This window comes from Callorhinchus milii, unplaced genomic scaffold (assembly GCF_018977255.1).
Source record: "Callorhinchus milii isolate IMCB2004 unplaced genomic scaffold, IMCB_Cmil_1.0 Scaffold8, whole genome shotgun sequence".
Taxonomy (NCBI): Eukaryota; Metazoa; Chordata; class Chondrichthyes; order Chimaeriformes; family Callorhinchidae; genus Callorhinchus; species Callorhinchus milii.
Window position 1 is genome coordinate 20985378 of NW_024704749.1, and position 24600 is coordinate 21009977.

The 24600-nt window shown below is 42.5% G+C and overlaps 2 protein-coding genes across 2 annotated transcripts; one reads left to right on the plus strand and one right to left on the minus strand.

Moving 5' to 3' along the window:
- Window positions 1-4867: 4867 nt before the first annotated feature.
- On the minus strand, window positions 4868-17212 carry morn5 (MORN repeat containing 5). The gene is made up of 5 exons (XM_042337162.1): window positions 16921-17212; window positions 14240-14387; window positions 11560-11671; window positions 10242-10373; window positions 4868-5571 (listed from the first exon to the last, which is right to left on the minus strand). Exons 1-5 carry the CDS (start codon window positions 16965-16967, stop codon window positions 5465-5467), a joined length of 546 nt encoding a protein of 181 aa, XP_042193096.1. The 5' UTR covers window positions 16968-17212; the 3' UTR covers window positions 4868-5464.
- A 326-nt stretch (window positions 17213-17538) lies between these two features.
- On the plus strand, window positions 17539-24336 carry ndufa8 (NADH:ubiquinone oxidoreductase subunit A8). The gene is given in 3 exon segments (NM_001292209.1): window positions 17539-17894; window positions 21236-21401; window positions 24050-24336. Coding segments are annotated over 3 exon segments (540 nt in total). The 5' UTR covers window positions 17539-17658; the 3' UTR covers window positions 24188-24336.
- Window positions 24337-24600: the final 264 nt, after the last annotated feature.

Here is a 24600-nt window from a genome sequence, read left to right on the forward strand (position 1 = left end):
AAAGAAGACCAAGGTCCATCCAGTTCACCTTCCACCATCCTGGCAGTCGCATGATCTGTTGTGTCCCCAACAATATTTTGTGTCCTGAGATATTATTTTCTAACAGAAATCTATCTAATTTGTTCTTGAAAGAATCAACACTTTCTGCTTCCATCGTCTCCCTAGGGAGCCTATTCCATAGGTTTACTACTCGCTCACTGAAGCAGTGTTTCCACAGATTTGTTCTGAATTTACCCTCGTTTGTGAGAAATAATCTTCCTGAAACCGAGTGCATGACTGCAGCAGATAAATTGAGGCAAGCAGTCCCCTAACTTTCTGTGGAATGTTTCGTTCACGTGACCTTAACTTAATGACTGCAAAAAGAAACATAAAATTAATCATTTCCATTTGTTCAAATAATAATAAAAAGAAACACAATGTCTGCGTTCCCTTGTCAAGCAGTGTCTGGTTAGAATCGTAGACAGACTAGATCCTCATTAGAGTAAATTCCTTCTTCACTAAAGGAATTGTTTCTCACTGGAGCTAAATCTTCAGTGAGGATAAGGCTATACTTCAATGAGGATGACTGTTGAGCTGCATTGGAGATACATCTATTCTTCGCTGGGATAAATCTATTCTTCACTCAGGATGATTCTGTTCTTCACTGAAAATAAACCTATTCTCACTGGCGATGACTGCACACAGCAGATACATTTGCATCTCTTTGCACGATTCCAGTCAGGGCTGATTTAAGTGGACAAGATGATAGAGACCACTTGACTCTAGTGAGGCATTCTGAAGCAGTCTATTGCTTTGATCGCACATCCTTTTAACAGCAAAACTTCACAGGAAATCCAGATTTGTATTCTATAGTTCAGTGATAAGAAGCTGCCTTTTTTTAAAAAAAAAGAGAGTGCTGGTCTTTCAGGACATTTCAAAGAGTTTGAGGGATTTCATTTAGCAAAAAGCTGCTCAAATAGACATGAGACAGCTGGAGCTTGATCTAATGGTCTTAAAAGGGAGCTTTGTATTTGAACTATGCCCATTGCTGACTGTAGCTGGCAAGCACTTGCACTGATCGTTCCTACACGCTTTGACAAATGTTGTATGTGTTCATCCAAGTCTTCACCGTTCAAATGTTAATTTTACAACCTCCCCCCACCCCACCCCCCCATCATCGTCTTCTGTTTCATCCACATGTACCAAATTCTGTGTGCCGTCTTGTGATTTAACCTGTAATAATGACGAATAAACGTCTATAAGTTGTTGTGTTAATTGGCCCTCTGAGAGGTGAGGAGATGCAGTAATAAAGAAACATACAGTGTCAGCTGAGTACTATGTACGGAAAGTCAGTATTCCAACAAGTCATTCCGATATTGGGCATTTACAGTACAGAGGAGGGGGTCTAAATTGCAAGATTCCCAAAAGGATTTATACTTACATTAACAGTAAGGGATGTGTTGTGGCTGATCCTTTGGATTTCCGTACAGACGCAAATATGAGTTTCGATTTCCGTGGGGTTATTGTCCAAATGGAGATGCAAAAGGTTGTCCTCGATACACAATGAGGTGTGGCAGGTTTGAATGCTCCCGAAGCTCTGGCAAATGATGACTCCAATGGACGTCCGTGCAAGTCCTCCAAGGAATCAATCAGCAGCAATTCTGTTGGTTTGACAACAGTTCATAGCATGAGGGGTTGCACATCACGCAGACAGGTCCCACTGTTGAACGCTGTTGAGGTTGCAAAGGATTTCATGAACCTGTCAAAAGAAGCACAATGGAAAATACCTTTTTTGTTCCTGTGGGTGGGGAGGGGGGAGTGGGGGTAAGAGGGGGAAAATACATTGTTTACTGTTTACCAGCATACTCTCTTTGTATGTACAACTTTGTAACCTGAAAGAGGGAATCTTTGGCTCTAATTTGTGGATTATGCAGAAGCGTAAAATGACTTTTCATGTCTTGTCACACGTGTCCTGTACATAGATGATGTTTAAAGCGTTTTTAACCCAAATGTAAATTGTTTCGTTTTAGCATGTGGTGATTTAAACATGTCTTGGCTGACCACCATTTTTAAAAAAATGGATGCTACTTTTGAAATGTCAAGACACTGTTTAATCAAGTATTTATTGTAAGATATAAACTTCCGTAAGCACTTTTGAAATGTTCAGTTTTTGTAACATTTAGACTTTTATTGTGCGTTGTTAATGTATTATTTGTGTGATTAAAATGCAATAAAAGTGCTGCCACTTTCATGAAAACCAGCTTCAGTTACTATCACTTTTCTAAAATAATAAATCATCTGTGCAAGGCATGTAATCTCGCCTGACATCCATAATCATTTTGAAAAGGGAATTTAATATTGGAAAAGGAAAGATATAATAATCCTTAAATTTGGTACAATGCCTTATGTCGTCGAGACGTCTCAAAACGGTTCACAGAATATATTGTAAAATGGGTTGACTGTGTATTTTGTAGGCGAAACGCACAAAATATATAAAAGAAAATATATAAAAGAAAATATAAAAGAGGATAAGAGGAAAAGACAGGGAAATGGGACTAAATGCTAACTCTTTCAGAGAGCCGTGATAGGCAAAATGATAAGCATAATGCACCCTAAAATTCTCTCTCCCTCTCTCATCAATGTGTTGCATCGCTCAGTGAAAGGGAGATAGGCAAAAGTGGAGGACTAATCATTTAAAGCACATTTTTGAATAATTTCAGTCCATCCATCTAGAAACTTTTCACGTATAGAAAAATGCTCACAAACGGGGCCAACTACACAATAGAAGCTACTTCCTCCGAGAGCCTTGAGGAAGATAAAATACGCTTGTTGCACTTGATATATCTGTGACTATAAAGCTCAAATGCAGCGATTGCTTTGCTAAGACTTTGCTAAGTATTGCTCGAGTGATTTTACATCCCTGAAACCTTGATCAATTCACTGAAGTAGGGCAGCTTGCTTTACTTTAAAGGCGATGGGAAATGAATTATATAGAGAGTGGTGATAATGTTAAAAAAAGACGTTTGTAGCAAATGACACCTTGTCAATGCAAAATGTATTTTTCAGAGCCTTGTGTCAGTCAGAAATCATTACACACGTATGTAAAACAATACAAGTGAGCCCACAGCACACAACTGGCCCCAATATTGATCCCTCTATTCTTTTCATCTGTCATTAAACCTTGTATTATTACTGTCATATGAAGTAGAGTGCTTGCACATAAAGCAGCATTGGTCATTGTATTGATTGTAACAGTTTAAAAGGCAGAATTAAAGTTTGTCCAACGCAAAATAAATACAGGCCATAGACACTTAAAAAGAACTTTTCTTCACCATCCAGTTAATTTCCTTTTATCTCTTTCATTTTCTGTCATTCGGGTTTACATGAACTGCAAAAATACTCTTTAACTGCACACATGGTGGGGCTTTTATTACCGTTGTTGAATGTATTACAGCAATTAGGTTTCTTAAACCACCATGAGTCTGTTTCTCCACATTTCATCCACCGATTAACTCCATTGAGCGATTCAGTAGCTAAGTAGCTTTTAATTTATTGGACGCTATTGCTGCCATTCTAAATTCAATACAGGTTAATTTCACACATCAATAGTGCAGCTAATCTCTTCACTAAAAATAGCAAAGTATTTATAAATGGATTTGGTATTTGGAAGTCTGAAATTCTAGCCTCTAGGACAATTCTGTCTTTAAATTTAGGATAGTGCAGAATTGTGGAAAAATTCTTAAATTCAATGGTAATTTGGTTGCCGGTTCATTTAAGAAGGGCATAAAATTAGATTTCATAAGACAGAATTTCCAAGTTTTCGCCAATCTTCCATTTTAAGACAGAATGGTCTCACTGGGTGCCACAAGGTGAAAATTCAGGCCTCAGATTTTGTATCAGGCTGCTGTACACATACGATAGCGATCGGCTGTTTCATGGTGAGCTAGCCTACATTGGGCAGGGAATTTAATGCCAAGTGGTGCTTGAGCTGGACTAAGGCAGCCATAAGCAGGAAACCCTTGGGAGCGCTCACAGTCTCCGGTCATTCAGCTCCCATGAGCGCAATCCGCATGCTGTATAATGGAATTTACCCTGGCTCTTTTTCCACACTTGCTTACTGGCAACGGGGTAAAAGGGAGAAAATGTACACACCACAGGTGAGAGTATCTACATTGATTGTCCAGGGCTGTGATTTAAATTCTTGGTCTATTACACAAAGCAATTTAAAATCTGTAACAAGCAGTCCCCTTTGTTTTGTTTGCAGTGTACAATTGCTGGTAGCGTAAATGCTCTAACTACAATAATAATAATCCTTGCATTTGATAATAGTGCCTTTGATGTCAAAACGTCTCAGGAAGCGCTTCACAGGCAATTGCTGTCAAATTGCAGCCAAAGTGAAGGCAACAAGCCACATTTTACATTAAAGAAAAGTTGAAGTTAGAGAAGAGGTGTTTTCAATGATTTGCCGTCAATGTTAATGTTATTTTTTATAGCGAGCTGTGCAATTTCAGATCTAATGAATTATACAAAGCGTTATATCAGGATGGTTTTATTCAATGTAGCCTTATTTAATATGAATGTGCTTGTAACTGTAACTAAATATGATGCCCTGGTGACAGAGATCAATGGCCAGTGTAGCGATTTCTGGTTTCTGCTGATATCAGTGGGGATAATAATTATATTAATAATAATCTTTGCATTTGATATAGCTCCGTATCACGTCTTCGAGATGTCTCAAAGTGCTTCAAAGAACATACTGTAAAGTGAATTGACTGTATATGAGCGAAACGCGGCAGCCAATTGAGCACAGCAGTGTTCCATAAACAGTCGGGGAGTGATCAAATTATTATTTATTTTTATTTTTATTTTTGAAGGGATTATTAGCCCCGGAAAAGCAATCTGCTGATCGACTAACAACCATAATACACAGCCCTGCAAGGACATGTATTTCACCTAGTCCAAGAGAAGACTCAATGCTTATTAGTTTACAAACTGAATAAAATTTAACAGATACAGAAATAATCAGTAAGCCCGTAACTTACACAGCGTTTTATAGTACTTGCCACACTTCCCTATGAAAAGAACACAATGCTTAACAGCAATTAGCTGTGAAGCACTTTGTTATGTTTTCAGTCTATAGACTCCATAACAAATGATTCTCAGGATATTAAAAGTGCATGTTTTATCATGGGATACACAAAGAAAATGAAGAACTGAGGAAAATTGCACTTGATAGAATGTTCTTACATTTCTCAAATATGAACATTGCACAACACTTCAATTTTTTCCTTAATAAAAATCAATACAAAGTGACTGTCCTTTAAAAAGAAAAGTACAACGCTCGAAAACATTTTTTAAATGCAATAATATTTCAGGCCGATTCCTCAAACTGTACAAAACTCCAGAGTGAAAATAAGAAGTGAAAAGAGTCAAATATTTCAGACGGCAGCAGAGATTCCATGAAGCTCAAACCTTCTGGGGAAGGTTAGAAAGGCTCCTGAACTGGCTCCTTACGGCTTTTAGGCTTGAATCCCGTTATCTCATCCCAACCCTTCCGACAGGTCCGGATTATCCACTCATTCTCGTCATCATCTGAAAGCAAAGAGCGAAGGAGTGAGATTTTCTTAGCAAAAATCACAAGTATAAGGGATTACAAGCTTGGTGCTCTCAGAAGGCCTACTCTGTCATCGATTGGGCCCGTATGTTCAATGACTTTAGAGATCACAATGCATTGACTCTAAACAGTGGGGCAAAAGTCCATTGTGATTCCTTTTGGAGTGTACACTGATGAAATTTATCTAAGACTTTTAGTTTTCCTATTTGTGCTCTGCACACTACTTCTGTCTCCAGATAACTCATTTTGGTTTAATTGGCAAAAAGCTTGTCAGCTCATTAGACTTTTGTCTTCCAAGAAGAGACTGGGAGCATAAGAGGAGCTACATGGGAATGTATTCAGAATAAAAAGGGCTGCTCAGTTGACATTTTGGCTCAGTTGGCAGCATGCTCAGATCTGGATCAGAAGATTGTTGGTTTAAGGCTACATTGGGATTTGAGCCTTTAGTCTAGGCTGACATTCTAGTTCAGTACGTGGAAATATTTACCATCCTTCGGATGAGATGTTACTCAAGGAGTCATCTACCGGTTTCAGGTGGACATTAATAATCCCATGACACCATTAAGAAAGGATTTTCTCCCAGTGTCCTGTCAATAATAACAATAATCCTTGCATTTGATATAGCACCTTATCAATAATCCTCCAGATGTAATTTGTCAATCAAATGGTTGCCACGTTTGCTTACAAGAACAGTCACTACACTTGGCAGTAATAATAATAATCCTTGCATTTGATACAGCTCCTTATCATGTCTTCTAGATGTCTCAAAGCGCTTCAATAATTTGTGAAGCACTTGGGACACATTTCATTGTGATAATGTGCTATAAATAGGCAGGTTCTTTGTTTATTCTGTTGTTGATCCTGTACAGCACACTGCACGACAGAACAGGTAAGTGTCGAAAAGGCATCAATCTGGCTCACAGGAAACAAGGGGCTGCTTATGAGAATTCCACCCACTCCTCAAAACAAGGGAAGTTCTGAATGTCCTATTCAATTGCAACCAGGATCAGTCAAAAAATAAAATGTAAGTTTGCCAGCAGGTTCAGGCTACAACTAGGTTGAAATTGACTCACTGCTTCAGAGGGAAATATTTCTAGCCTTGCATTTGCAATCAGCGAACACTTCGGCAAAGCGCTTTGTTATTTTACGACTCGCATGTCAGACCTCCTTGTCGTACTGATTATGCATTCTTTATTTTAACCCAGCGTACTGCTCGCATGGGGCTGAGCGCTGTGTTAAAGAAATGGATGATGAACATATTTTATCGGCAGAACCCTGTCGGATAATTGCAGTAGGTTTTATGGGCAATTTGAATCCGTGCAGCTGCAAGCTCTTCACTGGTACCCAGTGAAATAGATGAACTGGTCTATTCTTATGAACAAGCCTTAAATCCTTCCCTGATTGTTCATAATTAGCAGCGATGGCCTTAACAGCCACTTGACTAGCCTTTTCACACTCTACCTGGCTGTGTGGCGACCACATTAAATCCCAGATGCCCAGGCCGATTCCTGCCAGCTGCATGGAAACTAGGATACTTCCCCTTATTCTCCCTCGACCTCCGACAGTGGGTCAAACTCAAGAAGCACATTTCATCACTTTTTAAAAATGCAATTAATGCTCACGCTTTCATTAGCTGCTGCTTCTAGCTCCCTATAATTGCCATTAAGCTAACTGCGATTGTTGGCATATGGTAATTAAAGCTTAAATACAATCGCTCCACATATTCACAACTTTCAAATAATTTGTTCTCTTGAGAAACCAGCTCCATTTCCCCTTTTTAACATAACCAAGCGCTATAATCAACTGGAAATGATTATTTGGCTGGTGTTTGATCAGTTGGCAGTATCTTAACCTTATCCTTTGAACTTTTGTCGGACAATTTATCATTTATCCGAGGTAAATAAATAATAATCCTTGCATTTGATATAGCGCCTTATCACGTCTTTGAGACGTCTAAAAGCGCTTCACAGGATATACCGTGAAGTGAATTGACTGTGTATTTTGTGGGCGAAACGCAGCAGCCAATTGCCCACTGCAGTGCCCCACAAACAGTTGTGGATTGAGTGACCAATTGATTATTATTATTTAAGGAATTATTACCTCCAGAAAAGCGATCCGCCAATCGACTAACAACCAGGTTCCTACTTACTGCTACATAAACAGAGGCGTGTGGAGTAAGGAAACTTGCCCAACATTTCGCCCTGCCGGGAATTGAACCCAGGTCTCTTGCTTGCGAGGCGAGTGCTCTAACCACTGAGCTACAGGACTCCACAAATAGTATCATTACATGGATGAATTTTCTATTCCAAGATTTCTCATGTAACCTCTATGTCTCTGCAGCAGGAGTGAAACCGTGTGATATATTCAGTTGTAGCTCTCCCAGCCTCTGATGCTGTTATTTAGTAGCTGATCAGGAAAAGACTGAACGAAACCCAGGGTGAAAGAAACGCTGAGCTTTCTCAAGTCCATTGATGTAATCTATGAGCAGAATTATTAAAGGTGATACCGTAATATTAATACCGTATTTGTAGCAAATGGGAAGAAATTCCAAACATGAACATTATGACCTCATGCTTCTTTTACATCCCAGTGCCAGAGGGACCCTCGAGCAGATTTAAAGAGCACTGATTGTCGCTCTTTAAAGCAATCCCAGTTTTTACATTCATGAATGTTTTCTTGTTTCTTCTTTGCCGATCAACTGATCCCAAAATAACTGCAGCGCAATGTGTCCGAATATTAGGCAACTTTGCTCCTGGTCTTTTTTCCTTTTTAAGCTAAGATTATTTGAGCAACACCAATCGTGAAGAACAGGTAGCTCCTCGGCATGGCATCGCCATGTTGTTTTGAAGCTGGCGCCATGTGTTCAGTGCCAGCAACTAGCTGCAGAAACGACGACAGATCCTGTACCTTAAAGCGTCCGGGGTAAGTTCACCACCAGAGTGCTGTTTCAAATAGACTGACCCAATGTGATTAATGACCTGCTAGAACGGCCGCTTTAAAGAAAGGTAGAAATTCTTTTTTCAGTGGAACCTCGCTTCTTAATTACAGGAATGGCAAAGGAGGGATGCTTTCTTTTTACACCCAGTTTTATCAGCAAAAAAACACACTGGTCTCTGCAGAGAACATTTCAGAGGATGGGTTAAAGGCCGAGGAACCTGTGTATCCTTTATAGCCACTCCCAGAAGTGCAAGAGAGACAGCAGCACTTTCTGTTAACCTGTCTAGCCTTTGGAGCTACGTAGAGGACTTCCTGAATATTTCCTAACATCTGCTTTTGCTGGTTCGAAGCTCTGGCCAGAAGCCTTGGTGTTTCCTGCCCAGTCTACACTGAAGTGGTTTTGGGTCTGTCCCCTTTTATCGCAGCCTACTTTCACAGTTCCTCCTGCCTGCAGCTGTTCCTCCAACCTTCCTCTACAGCACTGGCCTTCTGGCCCAAGCTCCCTCCCTCGAGGGATCCCAGTTCCTTTGCATGTTGGTTTCTAAGTGCCTTTCGATTGTTTCTTTTCTTGAAGGAAGGTTGTTGGCAGTGTATCTTTTTTTTATTAAACACCCCTGTTGACGTGCTCCACTTTTAAAATTAGAGCTAAAATAAAACCAATGAGTTTTTTTTGTTTAAACAACTCATCAATTTTTGCACAGTGAAAATCAAGTAATCCTTGGGTATCTGGATGCCACCATCAGTTGGTAAAACAAGATATTTTACTCGTGTGAGAAAGGATCAAACATTGACAACTTAAACATTGGCAGCTCTGACTGAACATTGTTAAGAAGCTGTAAAATTCAGCACTCAAGCTTTTGAATTCATTGACGGTTATGAAATTTAAATACATCAGGAATACATACATCTTAAATATGCCTCCATATGAATAGAGGTCTTGTTTCCCCCACCATTCAAATTTTCTCTCTTCTCCTGAATTCAATGAGCTACCCTTGTGCAAGTGGCTATTCTTCATGTGTATTGCCAGCCAGCAAGTGTTGTCAGGCTACTTGATTGTAACGGTTATCACAGCTGAGCCTGATTCTATCTTTGCCCAAAGAACACCTACACTTCCTAGCACACATGGAAATCTCAGAGATATTTATTGGAATGGAATGCTCACTCTCTCGCTAGCGGGCCACATCCTGCTTGTCTAATTCCGGAAAGTATTAGGCGCAGGTTGGCAAAAGCCATGACTTGGGACCCAGAGTGTGCATTGGGGTTACTGCTGCAGTGTAACCAGCTAAAATTGCATAGCTTGCCATTGATAGGGCTGTCTGGCAAGCTCAAAATGGGATCTGACTGGCTCCACTTCACTCTGGACAGTAGCGTTACCAACTGAGCCAAGCAGGAAGAAGAGCTGTGCTATTGTTATGAACGTAAACTGAAACGAAACAGAGTCGGATGTGATTGATTGAACGCAATGCAAAACATTTACTGACAAGACAAAAAGCTGTGGGTATATGCAACTTTTTTTATGCATTAAAGAGGTGATGAAAAACAGTTACACAGAGAGCCAAGAGCAGGGCATTAGCACATATGTGGCTAACGCCAGCCAAAACACCAGAAGATAAAGAACATTGAATCTTGTAGTATTCTCAGTAAGAGAAAAGAAAATGACCAGCGTATACTTTCACAGACAAAACAAAACCACTGCTTCTAAGAAACCTACCGGCGTTACGGAGAAATTTATTGTTGTAATCATAGACTATTCTTTCTTCGGGGTTATAGAAGCCATCACCACAGTCATAACATCCTTCTGGAATTGTTCTTGGAGGATCCAGGTCCGTAAGCTGAGAACGACCTTAGTCAGGTGCAGAAACATTAATAGATTACACTCACATCCCATTTATGTGCACGTTTTACAAGTAGTCTAATAGTTGGGATTATTGCACTCATTTTCACTGAGTGGGTTTGAAACTGTTGTAAACTGAGATGAAACTTTGACAGGTCTAGGAACACCAACAAGCTAAATTGCTCCTTATAAGAGTTCCAACTACTTGGATTAAATCATATATGGGTTTAGTGTTTAGCTCCTCCGGGGACTAAATAGGCAAAATCGCTGCCAAGAGTCAAAATGAGTCATACGCCCAGGAGGCCCCTCCCTGGTCTGGGCTAACGTAGCTGATCTTGGCTCTGATGGGAATAAAAGTGCTACAATCAGCTTCAGCTTCTGGTAGGAGGAGGAAGGCGGGGGGGAAATCAGCCAGGTTACCCAGTCCTGGTTTACACCCTACTGCCGTTAGGTTAGGACAAGGCTTAAATCGACATTCCTCCTCCTCCTTCCCAACAACAGCCTCCTGACACTCACTGCCTCAGCTCACAAGACTGGCCCCTTGAGCGAGGTCCTGGAGGGCAACCCCAACACCTATGTGTGCACTTCAGCATCAATCAGGAACTTCAGAAGAGGAGAATTCTGTAACCAATGCAGAGTAACCACACAAAGAATGGCAGAGATGGTACAATGTAATTGAAAGGAAATGAAGATAATACAGTCATATCCAAAGGGATTTGATATCCAGTAATGCCTTTAAACATCATCTCTATATAACATACAGGATCACTAGTTTTGAATGTGACCCTACAGCACATTAATTCATAAAATACTACACACTCAATTTTACATTCAGGTCATTCGAAATGCCAGCTCCCCTGCAGGAGCTATCTGGTCTAATCTCATTTCCTTGCTCCTTCCCTGTATTCTTTTATTCTTTTACAAGAGTTAATTGGCTTGACCTCAATAGCTACTTGCAGTAACGCCTCTACATTCTAATAGTCCTCTGTGTAAAATACATTTCTTCTAACCTCCTTTGCGCTGCTAGCAACAATCTTGAGTTGATGCTTCCCACTTTGCCATTTCGCCACCCAATGGAAATAATTTTTCACCCTTGACTCGCTCAATCCATTGCATCATTTTGAACCATCTTAACTGGATCCCTCACTGTTCGTGTGCTTTCCCTGCTTCTATTTTAAATTGCTGAACAATGTACCTGCTGGTTTCAATCCATTGCATATTTCAGTGTAAAAGCGTCTGTCATATGCGTCGCAATAATTCCAGTCTTCATCACTGTATTTCAGCCCATCTGCAAATATGTATTTGCCCTAAAATGAAACACAGATGGTCAACTGATTTCAGACACAAGCTTGGGGGTCCTGAAGAGTCAGTGTCAGACTTTGTTGCAAGTGATATAGATCAAGACATGGAGAGCTGTTTTTATTTCTAACTGATACAGATCACTGTGGGATGTTAGACCTGCTTGGGACATGGATGGGTAGCGAGAAGCGGATTTTAGCCAATCAGGAGGGCCTCGGTCAACAAGCCTGAGGCCCTTCTGATTGACTCCCGTCAGCGCCTCCACACCTCAGGCACTGACAGCATCACCATCCATGAATGCACACTCCACCTTACAAAGCCAGTCCAGAACCTTGGCAACTTGCTTGACCCTCAACTACCCTTTCTACCCCACATCTGTACCACTCTGCCTTCCCCCACATCCGCAATACAATAATAATAATCCTTGCATTTGCTACAGCGCTTTTCACGTCTTCTAGATGTCTCAAAGGGTTTCACAGAATATGCTGTAAAGTGAATTGAATGTATATTTGTGGGCGAAACGCGGCAGCCAATTGTCCCACAAACAGTCGTGGATTGAATCCTCAGCCTTTGTAAAGCCAGTTGAGAGCATTCTAATGAAAAGGTGCTATTAAATAAGTGCAAATTCTTGTTGTTGTTGTTGTTGTTTCAAGGCAAAGTGTTGTGCGAGCTCAGAGTGAAAAAAAATTCAGGGAATTGAAATGGCCGGGGTGGAGACGAAGTTCTAAAGAAAAGGGGTGGTGAAATTAGGAAATCAGGAGCTGGGGAGGTTCAAGGACTGAGCATCTACAGCCTTCTGGGGGAGTGAATTCCATAAATTCACAACCCTCTGAGTGAAGAAATGTTTCAACTCTGTTCCAAAAGGCTGACCCTTAATTTTAAGACTGTGACCCCTGGTTATAGATTGTCCTACCAGGGGAAACAGTCCCTCAGCGTCTACTTTATCAGCCCTTTAAGAATCTTATATGTTTCAATAAGATCTCCCCTAATTTTTCTTGGTTCTCCTTTGTTGATCCTTAAAGTTCTCCCAATCCTCAGGTTTACTACTCACCCCAATTACAAACAAGTTTTGAATGCAGGAGATTGACTGAGTAAGTGCAGCCATTGAGTACCAAAGCGAAGAAAAAAATCTGTAACGGCAACTGCATTTCAGCTCGCACAACACCCTGCCTTGAAACAACAACAACGATGTGCACTTATTTAATAGCACCTTTCACGAAGAGAGAGCAACAACAACTTGCATTTACACAGCGTGGGGTAGCGTCCCGGAGCGCTTGACAGTGGCGGAGACTGACAACGAACCAGGGGGAGAGAGTTGGGGGAGGTGACCGTAAGCACAACCAAAAACAAAGGTCTTTAGGCGGGATTTGGAGGTGGGGAGGGATTGATGGAGTTAATAATAATAATAATAATCCTTGCATTTGATATAGCGCTTTTCACGTCTTCTCAAAGTCTCAAAGTGCTTCACGGAATAGACAGTAAAGTGGATTGACTGCATTTTTTTTGTAGGCGAAACGCGGCAGCCAATTGCGCACAGCAGTGTCCCACAAACAGTCGTGGATTGAAAGTGACCAATTTTATTATTGTTTTGTTTTGGATGATTATTCTTAGCCGTGTGGAGCAAGGAAACTTGCCCAAGGTTTCGCCCTCTGCCTGGAATTGAACCCAGGTGTCTTGCTTGCAAGGCGAGGGCTCTAACCACTGAGCTACAGGACTCCACAAATAGTATCATTACATGGATGAATTTTCTATTCCAAGATTTCTCATGTAACCTCTATGTATCTGCAGCAGGAGTGAAACCGTGTGATACAGTCAGTTGTAGCTCTCCCAGCCTCTGTTCGCCCGACTCTGCCACTGTCTCATACCACAGGCTGCCAAAACCCTCATGCTCGCATTCATAACATCCAAGCATGACTATGCAAACTCCTTGCTTATCAGCCTCCCCGACTCCTCCCTCCATAGACTGCAGATCATCCAAAACTCTGCAGCCCATGTCATCTCCCGCACCAAGCTCCGTGATCCTAACATCCCCATCCTCGCCCGACTTCACTTTTTTCCCCATCACACAGAGGATACAGTTCAAGATCCAGGTCCTCACCTTCAAAGCCCTCCATGGCCTTTCTCCCCAGCTCCAGCCTGCTTCAGGTCCTCCACCTCACCTGCCGCACCATTGGCATGTGGCCTTCTGTTACTCTGCCCCCACCCTCTGTATCTCCATCCCACAGGCCCTCCGCCTCACCCCCTCCCTTGCCTCCTTCAAGCCCATCTCAAGCCCCTCCTCTTTGACCGTGCTTTCGATCACCCTGCTTTCCACCCCCTGCCCTCCAACCTCCCCAATCCCGACCCCCAACTCGGGTCCGAAACACTGACCGTCTGGACGTCTTCCCAACCTGAAAGGCTCTATACAAATGTAATTTTGTTGTTGTTGTTAACCATACTTCTCTTGATCCCTCCACAGACCAAATCTTAAATAGTGTAGGCATAACCGGAAAAGCAGTGAGAAGCTGTGTTCGGCTTCTGATGAGGGATATATGTCATGGAAGGACTGGTATAGTAAGACTATGCTTAGAACATACCGATAATTTAACTCCGTTTTTCCAAAAGGCTTCGTATTTGCTTCCATTGGGAAAGTACAAGGTACCTTGACCATGAAACAGGCCATCTTTCATCCCTCCTTCGTATATGGTGTCTGTTGGGAGGGTATACTTACCATGTCCCTCCATCCTGAAAACAGGAAATTATTTAGCAGGAAATAGAGGGAAAGAAAAGGTGGAAAGAAGCTGATATAAAGAAAATTAGATACGACAGGTTAATAATTGTAATCATTGTTACAAGGATAAGAGTTTCAGACACATAAAATCTTACATTTGATTTAGCACTAATCCCCAACACACATCCGTGCCGTGACTCTGCTTTCCTCCACCTTTGCGACATTTGCCACCTCCGCCACTCCCTCTCCCTTTAGGCTGCCGTCCTAACCCTGATCCATGCTTTCATTACGTCCAGGCTTGACTATGCTAACTCCCTGCTCGCCAAAGTTCCTAACTCTTCCCTCCACAAAATGCAGATTATTCAAAACTCTGCAGCTCGGGTCCTCTCCTGCACAAAGCTCCATGAGCTGATCAACCTCATCCTTACCTGGCTTCATTTGCTCCCCAACCCCGAGTTCAAGATCCTCAATCTCACTTTTAAAGCCCTCCCAGTCTTGCTCCTCACTACCTCTGCAACCTACTAAAACCTTACCAATGTGTCTGCTCCCTCCATTCATTGGGAACTGGCCTGTTCCATATCCCCCGCCCCGGGCTCCTCCATATTTCCATATCCCCGACCTTCAGCCATTCTGCCCCTATCCTCTGGAACTCAATCCCAGACTCCCTTCACCTCACCCAGACATCTCTTGCCTCCTTCAAGGCCCATTTCAAGACCTTCCGCTTTGACCATTGCCTTCAGTCATCCTTCCACCTTCAACCCTTGCCCTCCACACCTCTTGACTCCAACCCCTAGCTCAGGTGCAAACCCTTCACTGATCAGCGCTTTGTGACGTCCTCCTGACAAGCTCTATATAAATGCCATTTGTTGTTGTTCTGTGTCAAAATATCTCATGTCACATGTTGAGTTACTCTGAAGTGGTGTGAAGAGGTGAATTTTCTCTCATTAAAAATGGCCTACTACAATAAAATTGGTAAATCAGTAGTAAAGAGGGCAGTGGGAACCATACCACATCACCTTTAGGTGAGGGGAAGGAGACAATTTGGGAAACAAACTTCAAGTGAAAAAGTGTATGTGTATTGCAATATAGATCAGACAATCGTGTACTCAAAGCTTGGCTTGAGTGGTTCATTCTGTCATCTTGAATCTCTCGGGTACATTGAAAGACTAGCAGCCATCTGTTCCTGTCTATGTAATCAGAATGTGTATGCGGGAATAATTCCTGATTTGCATGTAATGGGCTGAGATGCAGTTCAGTTTGTGGAAAGAGTGATTTATACAAAACCCATTCTAATTCTTAACAGAGGTCTGCAGAGACTGATAGGTATGGTCTGGTAGCAGTTCAAGAATGCATGTTAATTATTTCTACAAACAGAGAATTGTTTTCATTTTCATTGCAATAAATATGCCTGCATTTGAAGTAGCACCTTGTAAAGTCAAAACCAGTCAAAGTGCTTCAGACGATGTAGTGCCTTTGTGTAGTGACTGTTTTTAATGTAGGGAAATACCTTAGCTAATGTGTGTCAGCAATGTCCAAAAGCTGCTTTGCCCAATTAACTTTTTTGGCAGTGTTTGTTTTGGATCAGGGAATAATATAATGGGCAGAACTCTGGGAGAACACCCAAATCTTCTTTGAAATAGTGCTACCGAATCTTTAGCAAGCATTTTGAACACAAGAACAAACAGTCTTAAACTTTTGTTTAATGCCTCATCTGAAGGATGGCTTGTCTGATAGTGCATTCAGTCCAGATTATGATCTCATTTCCTCGGGTGAAGCTTGATGTCACAACCTACTAACCCAGAAATGAGAGTGCTCCAACTGACATAAACGGCCACTACTCTCAAGAAAATCAGAAGGCCATCCACCAGACTGGTTGGGATGGGGATTATATTAATAATAATCCTTGCATTTGGTTTGGTGCCTCATCACGTCGGAAGGACATCTCAAAGCAATTTGCAATTTACTGTGAGACTGTGTATTTGTAGGCAAAAGCTGCAACACAAGTGCCGACATCAATGTCCCACAAACAGGTGTGAAACAAGTGACCAATCTTATTCGGGGGACTGTGGTCCAGGACACAGGGAGAGAGAGAGAAACTCCCTTCTCTTTTCGAATAGCGCTACGGGATCTTTACCGCCCACCTGATCAGGCAGGTGGGACATCGATTTTGCGTCTCATCCGGAGGACGGCACCTTTGACAATGCGACACTTCCCACGGGAGCGTCATCTTAGGCAGTGTGATTCCAGGTCCCAAACTGGGGCGTGAAACCCACAACCGGCTGACTCACGAGGCGAGAGCGCTACCGCCGCCGCACCGGGCTGACGCGCAACTACTTGGGGAGTGGGAAGGAGAGCGGGCCAGACGGATCAAGTGACTTGTTCTCCTTTGCACTTGTACCTGATCCCTGTGGCTCTGGGTTCGCTACAAGCCTCCCCTCCCTCCCTGGCTTTTCCTCATGAGGGACAGGTGGTGTCGTTTGGGGGGGGGGAAGGGGGGGAAGAGAGGAGCGGGGAATCATTCCTGAGTCTTTCTCCCGCTCTCCGTACCTGCCATTTTTATACTCGCCGACATAGCTGCTGCCGGTGTACTCCATTGCCCGTTGGGGCCTCTCCGGGTTTCGATGCGCCTCCGCTCAGCTTTCCGCCGACAACCGCCTCACCATAGCAACGACCTATGACCTCCCATCACCCCCCACCCCTCCCGCGCGCTTAGAGGCCGTTTGTCCTTCAAACAGACACAACGATCACTATTTCGGCCCATTTTAATTTCAACCGCGAGAGCCGCGATATCTTCCCCGCGAACCAAACAAACAAACAAACCGCCCCTCCCCCCCCCCTCGCGCCTGTCATTTAAAACGAAATTCGTTCGAGCGCGAACCCTTTGCCCACGGGGTCGGACGGCCGCCGAGCGCGAGCGAAGGACTGCGCGCGCGCGCGCGACTCGTCTCGCCCGAGACGGAACCCAACGCGCTCGGCGCGGCTGCGTCGATGGACGTCTCCGGGCACCAATCAGACGCCGGAAGGCCCGCCGGCCGCCTTCAAAGTGACCAATCAGCGCGAGGAGGGCGGGGCGGGCGGGTAAGCGAGGCGCCAGCACGTTAGGTCGCGCGTGCGTGCGTGCGTGCGCGCGCGCGCAGGCGCAGTGCGCTGACCTTCTGCCGGTGCCTTTGGGCCTGAGCTTGTTGTTGTGGGGTTGTCGCCGCTTCGGCCGCGCTCGATTTTTCCGCCTCTCCCCCCCCCACCCGCCGCCGCCGCCGCCGCCATCCCTTCCCAGTGAGGCAAACCATGACGCCGACGGTGGCTGCGGCCGAGCCCGAGCTCCAGCTGCCGACCTTCCAGCAGCTGAACGTGCAGGAGGTGAACGTGACGTCGTCGGTGCTGAAGGCGGCCGCTCACCACCTGGGCTCGCAGTGCGACCGCGCCAACAAGGAGTTCATGCTGTGCCGCTGGGAGGAGAAGGACCCGCGGAAATGCCTCCAGGAAGGCAGGCAGGTCAACGAGTGCGCCCTGGACTTCTTCAGGTACCTCAGTTCCGGTCAGGCCTGGAGCTTTGGGGTGGGGGGGCTGCCCTCAACGGTGTCCATAAGGTGTCACCTTGCCCACCCCTCCCCTCCCCCACCCTGGCCTTGCCCACCCCTCCCCTACCCCACCCTGGCCTTGCCCACCCCTCCCCTCCCCCACCCTGGCCATGCCTACTTATCACGGCCCAGTTCAAGACCCTCCTCTTCGACCCCACCTTAGGTCACCCACCCTCACCCCACCCTCCCTTCCCCCCACCCACCCACCCACCCAATCCCTTCTGATCCCAACCCTCGTTTCGCCCACAAACTACATGGACCTACGGTCAATTCACTTTACAGCTGATCCCGTGAAGCGCTTTGAGACGTCTCGAAGAACTGGTAAAGCGTTACGTCAAATGCAAGGATTATCATAATAACCCGCGACTCGGGTCTAAATCCCTGACTGTCCTGCGCTTTGGGAGGTCCTCCCAATGTAAAAGACGCTATATAAATGTAATTTGTTGTGGTTGCTTGGTAGCGCTCTGGCTTCTGGCTCAGAAGGTTGTGGGTTCAACCCCACAAAGTAATAATAATAATAATAATCCTTGCATTTGATATAGCGCTCTTCACGTCGGGAGGACATCCCAAAGCACTTCACAGAACACACTGTAAAGTGTATTGACTGTATATTTGTGGGCGAACGCGGCAGCCAATTGCGCACAGCAATGTCCCACAAACAGTCGTGGATTGAAAATGACAAATTTATTATTGTTTTTGGTTTTGGAGGGACTATTATTAGGCTCTGTGTGGAGTAAGGAAACTTGCCCAAGGTTTCGCCCTCTGCCTGGAATTGAACTCAGGTCTCTCACTTGCAAAGCGAGTGCTCTAACCACTGAGCTACAGGACTCCACGTAGGGACTCAGCTCATAGTCCAAGCTAGGAGGGGGGGGGGTAGTGCTGAATTGTTGGAAATGTTGCCCGTCCAGTTAGATGTTAAACCCATGCTGTCTGCCCATTTTTTTTGAAAAAGAAAGGTCCAATGACACACAATACAATTTACACTTATACAGTGTATAGGAGGGTGTCCCAGGACTTCTCCTGGTCAACAATCCTACAGATAAATTGATTATTCACTTCATGACAGTTTATGGGACCTTGTTCTGTGGAAATCGCTTTAGCCTACACTTGACAATAATTAGCCGTGAAGCGTTTTGTGCTATTGTGACCATTCATCACATTGCAAGGATTATTATTGTATTTCTCCAGGCTGGAGTTGGCTCTGAACCGATGTGTCTGGTAAAACTAGGCAGCTCTGCAGCACCTGTCTGGCTCATCATGTATGTTTGCCTACAAAGACACTGTCACCACACAGAAACTTTGAAGTGCTTTGAGACATTTATGACATAATTCTCATTATATGAAATGTAAGAATTATTATCAGTGAGACTTGGCAGTGCAAACATGTCCTCTTCTCTGCTGGATAGGTGCTAGACGGTAGTTATTTTTTAAATAGCTGAAAATGCAGTTTTAGTTGCAAATTTTAGCAATTTTTAAAAAAAGGTTTATACTGAAATATTTGCTTAGTGCACGAAAACTGTTATGAGTAATGTCACTCAGATTGTAACAGGCACAGAAAAGTGCCTAAATGTGTATCTTCACTTGCTGACCAAATAAACATCAGTGAATTTAGTTTTAATCTGGGGTCACTCATGTTATAGGTATCAATGAGAATATCAAGCTAGGTTGGTGCTTTGCAGCTGACTGGTGCATTTATTAGTTCATTGTTAATTTCAGAAACTAAATGATCTCAATTCACTCAAGGAAACAAACCTAAAACATCAGTAGCAGATCCGTTCAGATAAGGTGCAGTGCTAAGTTGCAAAGTTTCTTCTCCTTTTATCTGTATCATTCTGTTTTAAAGTTTGTGCAAGTACTTGGCTCTTGCATACAGCTTCAGGAGCCAATGTGCTTTTGTGCCAGATTGTATGGAAAGTTACAGTTTCTTTGTAGTGAAGAAGCTGATAACGATTAGGAACAATTAGTATAATTGAGAGGTGGATCATTAAAAAGCTACATATTTTTCAAGAAACTATACAGTGTCAAAATTCTTAACTGACTTAATGTATGACACAAAACAATTCCCTTGCAACTTTTATCAAACTAGCCTTGATGCTTTTGCCAGAATTTTTGGCGCACTTATTGTTTGCCATATGGTTTTACAGTTGAATCGTTAAAATGATTTTGGCAGTTGTCGATGCGTTTAACATTTTCAGGATTTAAAAATGAAGTTGTGTATTTGTAAATAAAGTGTCTTAAACAGATTCCTATGAAACTGAGGAATGAGAATATTCTGACCTCAAGTGTCTAAGCTACATATCAGAACCTAAGAACTGCTGCTCAGGTTTCATATCATTGTATTTAAAAGACGACTTAACTTAAAGATCGGGGGAGGGAAACTTGTGTCTGAATGATTAATGGTTGTAGAGTAAAACCTATATGAGTCATTTCTACCACCTCAGCTTTTTCGGGTGTACACAATTCAGATATTTAGTGAATGCATTACAAAAATTGCATGAAAGTGTTTTGCACACATTGAATGCTGCTGACAATAGATTTTGGAGATGGATTGATCAATTGGTGATCTTCATTTAAATTGAAATCTACATTATTAATGCAACATGCCTTAAATAGTTCAACATGCAATAACACTAAGTTGTAATTGAATGTTATAAAGCGAGGTCTGTGCACTTATTGGGGTCCATCACTGCTCATTAGGTGGCATATCTGTGTTTTTGTGTGTACAACTTTTTTGGATCTTTTCCAATAATGATATAATAAAGATAAGAGGCAATGGAGGGCACTGTTGTGTCGTCATGAGATTTGTACTTTCTAATGTTTGTACTTGCAAACCCTTAAACAGGGCTGCAGTAGAGCGGTTTGTTCAGCTCTCTGAATCAGTTTCTTGTGGTCATCGTGTGTAATTTGCATTATCATTTGAGTTGTGCATTTTTTTTGTAGTTCATTTCTAAAGCTTTATAGTGGCTCATAAAATTTTGTAAAAAGCCCCTCAAAAAACTCTGCACCATGTGTAACATATTGCAATTCCCAGTCCATCTTCCCTGCAAAAATATTTGCCAAGTTTTTAATGCTGTTTGGGACAGATAAACTTTCTTGGAACTGTTTTTATGAAGAAGAACATAAAATTATGCGGTTTTGCAATTTTACTGTAAACTATTGCCTTGTGCCGTTTATTATCGTTACTGTGTTTACTGTTGAAGCACTTTGCATGATCTTTCTAAATTTAATTTATGTCATCGGGGGAGCTGAATTTCTAAAAGTACCAAATGTTTTTTCTCACATAGGAAAATAAAGAGCAACTGTGCTGAGCCTTTCACCGAATATTGGACCTGCCTTGATTATGACAACCTGCAAGAACTTCGCCGGTGCCGCAAGCAACAGGCAGTTTTTGATAACTGTGTGTTAGACAAGCTGGGCTGGGTTCGACCTGAGCTAGGAGAACTCTCCAAGGTAGAGTAGAAACCTCAAATACTGCCTGAGAACCACAGAACTGCGGAGTTGTTTCTCCTTAGAGGACTATAGCAAGCACAGAGGGAGGTTCTGTTATGATCGATGATAACTTGAGGCCTGCAATATTTCGCATCAAACTAAATCAAATAGTCTTGCTGTAGTACTCCAAATAGGCCAGTTATACCACAAAGTGTGGGTTAAACCTATATATCTTATAACTGCCATTGGCCCACTTGTACAATTTAAGCAAAACTGTTCCTGATAACTATTCACTGACGAGCATTCTATGTATGCTCTCCATCTCCTTATCTATTCTGCTGTATCATGTTTTTTTAAAAAAAATAGTGGCCTATCTGCACCAAAAATCCTGCAGGTTAACGTGGTTAAGTATGTAAGTTGAAACTTGTGAGGAATTTATCCTTCAGTTGTTCTCCGTTACGTTGGCTGACACAGTGGCTTTTTGCCAGCAGACTTCGTACACATCTTACTGCAGGCTTCTTCAGACAATTTAGCAGTCATCCAGCTGTACATATTCTGGCATTTTCAAGTACCCTCTGCCAGTATTTTCCTCCTGGGATGTGAACCCAGGTTTAATAGTTGTGAGAAAAAAAAGTTCTGTATTTATTGTGGGCTCCACGCCAAGGCTTTTTTGTTCGTCCCATTTGCTTAACGTTACTATTTAAGTTTTCATTGTAAAGATTTTCGTTATGTTTAACCTTCTGTAGACTGTACAAATGTGATTATTCCTCAGCCCCGAGAATTTTCTCCTGAAGCTAGGATACAAGTGCTTTCGTGTCACTTAGTACCTTGCACAAGTGTTGCTTCCTCATGTGCTAGCCTGGACGCTGATTGTCAACAGACTGTTCAGCTACAGCAGCCACCCAATCCTGCCATTAGACAAAGTCCACACATTTGAATCCAACAGAGGGTCAGTGCAGAGTAACTGGGAGCAGGAAAACCTGACCTTTGTTTCTTCATCGTCTCTTTTCACCCTGGCCCCCTCTCCAAAGCCCAGGGTTGTGTGTGAGCGCACGCACGTGTGTTTACACACATTAAATATTCTGTAAATGCAAAAAAAATTAAAATTAAATACTATTGCTAGTCTCAATCTAATTCAGTTATTTTGCAATATGTCTATTTCAGAATCCAGAAATACTAAAGAGTGTGAAAGATGATTTGTATACTCGGTCAGTTCCTTTCTGAGGATCTAGTGTGAAATGCTCCCACATCCTTAGCTGATGTACATATTGTAAAACAATCCTGTGTGTATCTGTTGGACGTGTGTGCGAACTTATTTTCTAGACTTCCCAAGTGGTTCATAATTAGACTTGTTTAATCTAAAACTATGTAACTAAACTTTATAAAAAAGATTGGAGAAGTAATTTTCATCTGATGTGTTGCTAACCTTCTGATAATCCACTATGGATTATTTTATAATGTGCTTATATACCCACAAATATTCAGTACTTCGAGGTGTATAGTAAATCCAACAGAAGCAATTTGGGATCATGTTTCATACAGCTAGCTATACATGGAATGTTTTATACACGTCTCTCGTTCTAAGTTTAAACTGTACAGAAAATGTATGGTAGATTTTCTAATGAATTGTGTATTTTGGAAGTTATAAAGAACATTCAGTACTCTGAAGGTTAATGCGCTGGCAATGAACCGTGTTCAAAATTACTTTGTAGTACTGCTGGAATTTTAAAAAAAACAAGTTTCCCTTCCCGTTACAGATTAGTATGTAGCTAATGGTCCATCCAAGCCTTCGTGATACTGAATGAAAAGGATAGGATGTCTGGTCTGAGAGAAGAAAAAATTTCAGCCAAAACGTAATCACAGATGCATTGACCATTGCATCCAAATGGAGGATGTTTCTAGTTCACGCTAAGTGATTGCTGTCTTTAATGGAAAGTGTGGCTTTGTACATTACGTGCTTATATAGGTAATCAGAGTAAAGAGATCATGCAAGTGAAACAGCAAAGGTTCTGGAATGCAACTCTATCGTTACAAAGGGATCCTTTTACATATTTGCAAAATGTCTCACTTGCTGCCAGCTGCTGAAATGTGCTCACGAAATAGAGCGCACAAGAACCACCGGCCCAAGTCTAGGAAGTTGCATTTTGTTATGAAGGACAGAACGAGCAGGAAATCTTCTATGAAAGTCCTGGCTAGTGGCTGCACGACTTGAGGTTCGAGCTACAGAAGGAAATGGCTATCATTCAAGGCTGAGGTTAACCAATACCGATATATAGAAATTGTGATATTGAGCTTATAAGCTATAGATTTCAAGAAAAAAAAGTGGGAGAGAAATGTGCAGCTGAGCAACAGATAAGTTTTATTTTTTTGCAAATTTTAACTGAATTGTCTCCTATCCGCACAGTGATTTCAACAGCAAATTACAATAGTTTCGGATTGAATGCAGGAATTTGATGTTTACCGATCTTTAGTACAATTCGGTCTGATAAATGTATTAACCAAGATTGGGTTGCAATAACTTTGCATTTTTTGGCGGCATGAAAAACTATTTGACTTGATTCAATCTCCAGTTAAATCAGCTGCACTGATGTGTGTCAGATGTGTAACCGTGACTTGCACAGCTTGGAGTATTTTTCTCTGTTCTGATATGCTTACGGTGTACTTCACAGGTCACAAAAGTGAAGACAGACAGGCCTGTCCCGGAGAATGTCTTCTGCTCAAGGCCAAGACCGGAGCCCAATCTACCCATTGAAGGGGACTTGAAGCCTTCCAAATATGGCAGCAAGCTCTTCTTTTGGTCCTGGTGAAGGCTGAAGACTTGGTGCTTATCCAAGAGATTGGTGAATTTAACAATGCTGACTGTGACAAAACTGTACGGATGATAAAATACCTTGTCAACTGTACCACAGATATCCTTATAAATACCTTCATGAGAAATAAAAATGTTATTTAATCTTTCTTCTTGTTGCTGAAATTGTTTTCTCTTCCCCCTCCTCCCCCAATCCCTTTCCAAATTGTACCACCTCTTGCTGAAGATAGAAATATGTACAGTGGGTTCCAGGTATGGCTGGCATGCTCTGTAGTTTTAGCTTTTGGAACAGAATTGGGTGAATGTTTCCATTCAGAAGCTTGTTGGATATAAAATGGAAACCATTCTCTGTTGATCAACTCAGTCCTCCAATTTCTAATGAATTATTTTTGCCGAATTGCCTTAAGGGAC

Coding starts and splice junctions, on each gene's coding strand:
- morn5 (XM_042337162.1), bottom strand. CDS start 16,967: ATGGAGTACACCGGCAGCAGCTATGTCGGCGAGTATAAAAATGGCAG. Junction 10,374..11,559: donor CAATGGATTGAAACCAGCAG/GTACATTGTTCA, acceptor CACCTGACTAAG/GTCGTTCTCAGCTTACGGAC. Junction 5,572..10,241: donor TAAATTTCTCCGTAACGCCG/GTAGGTTTCTTA, acceptor CTTTGCTTTCAG/ATGATGACGAGAATGAGTGG.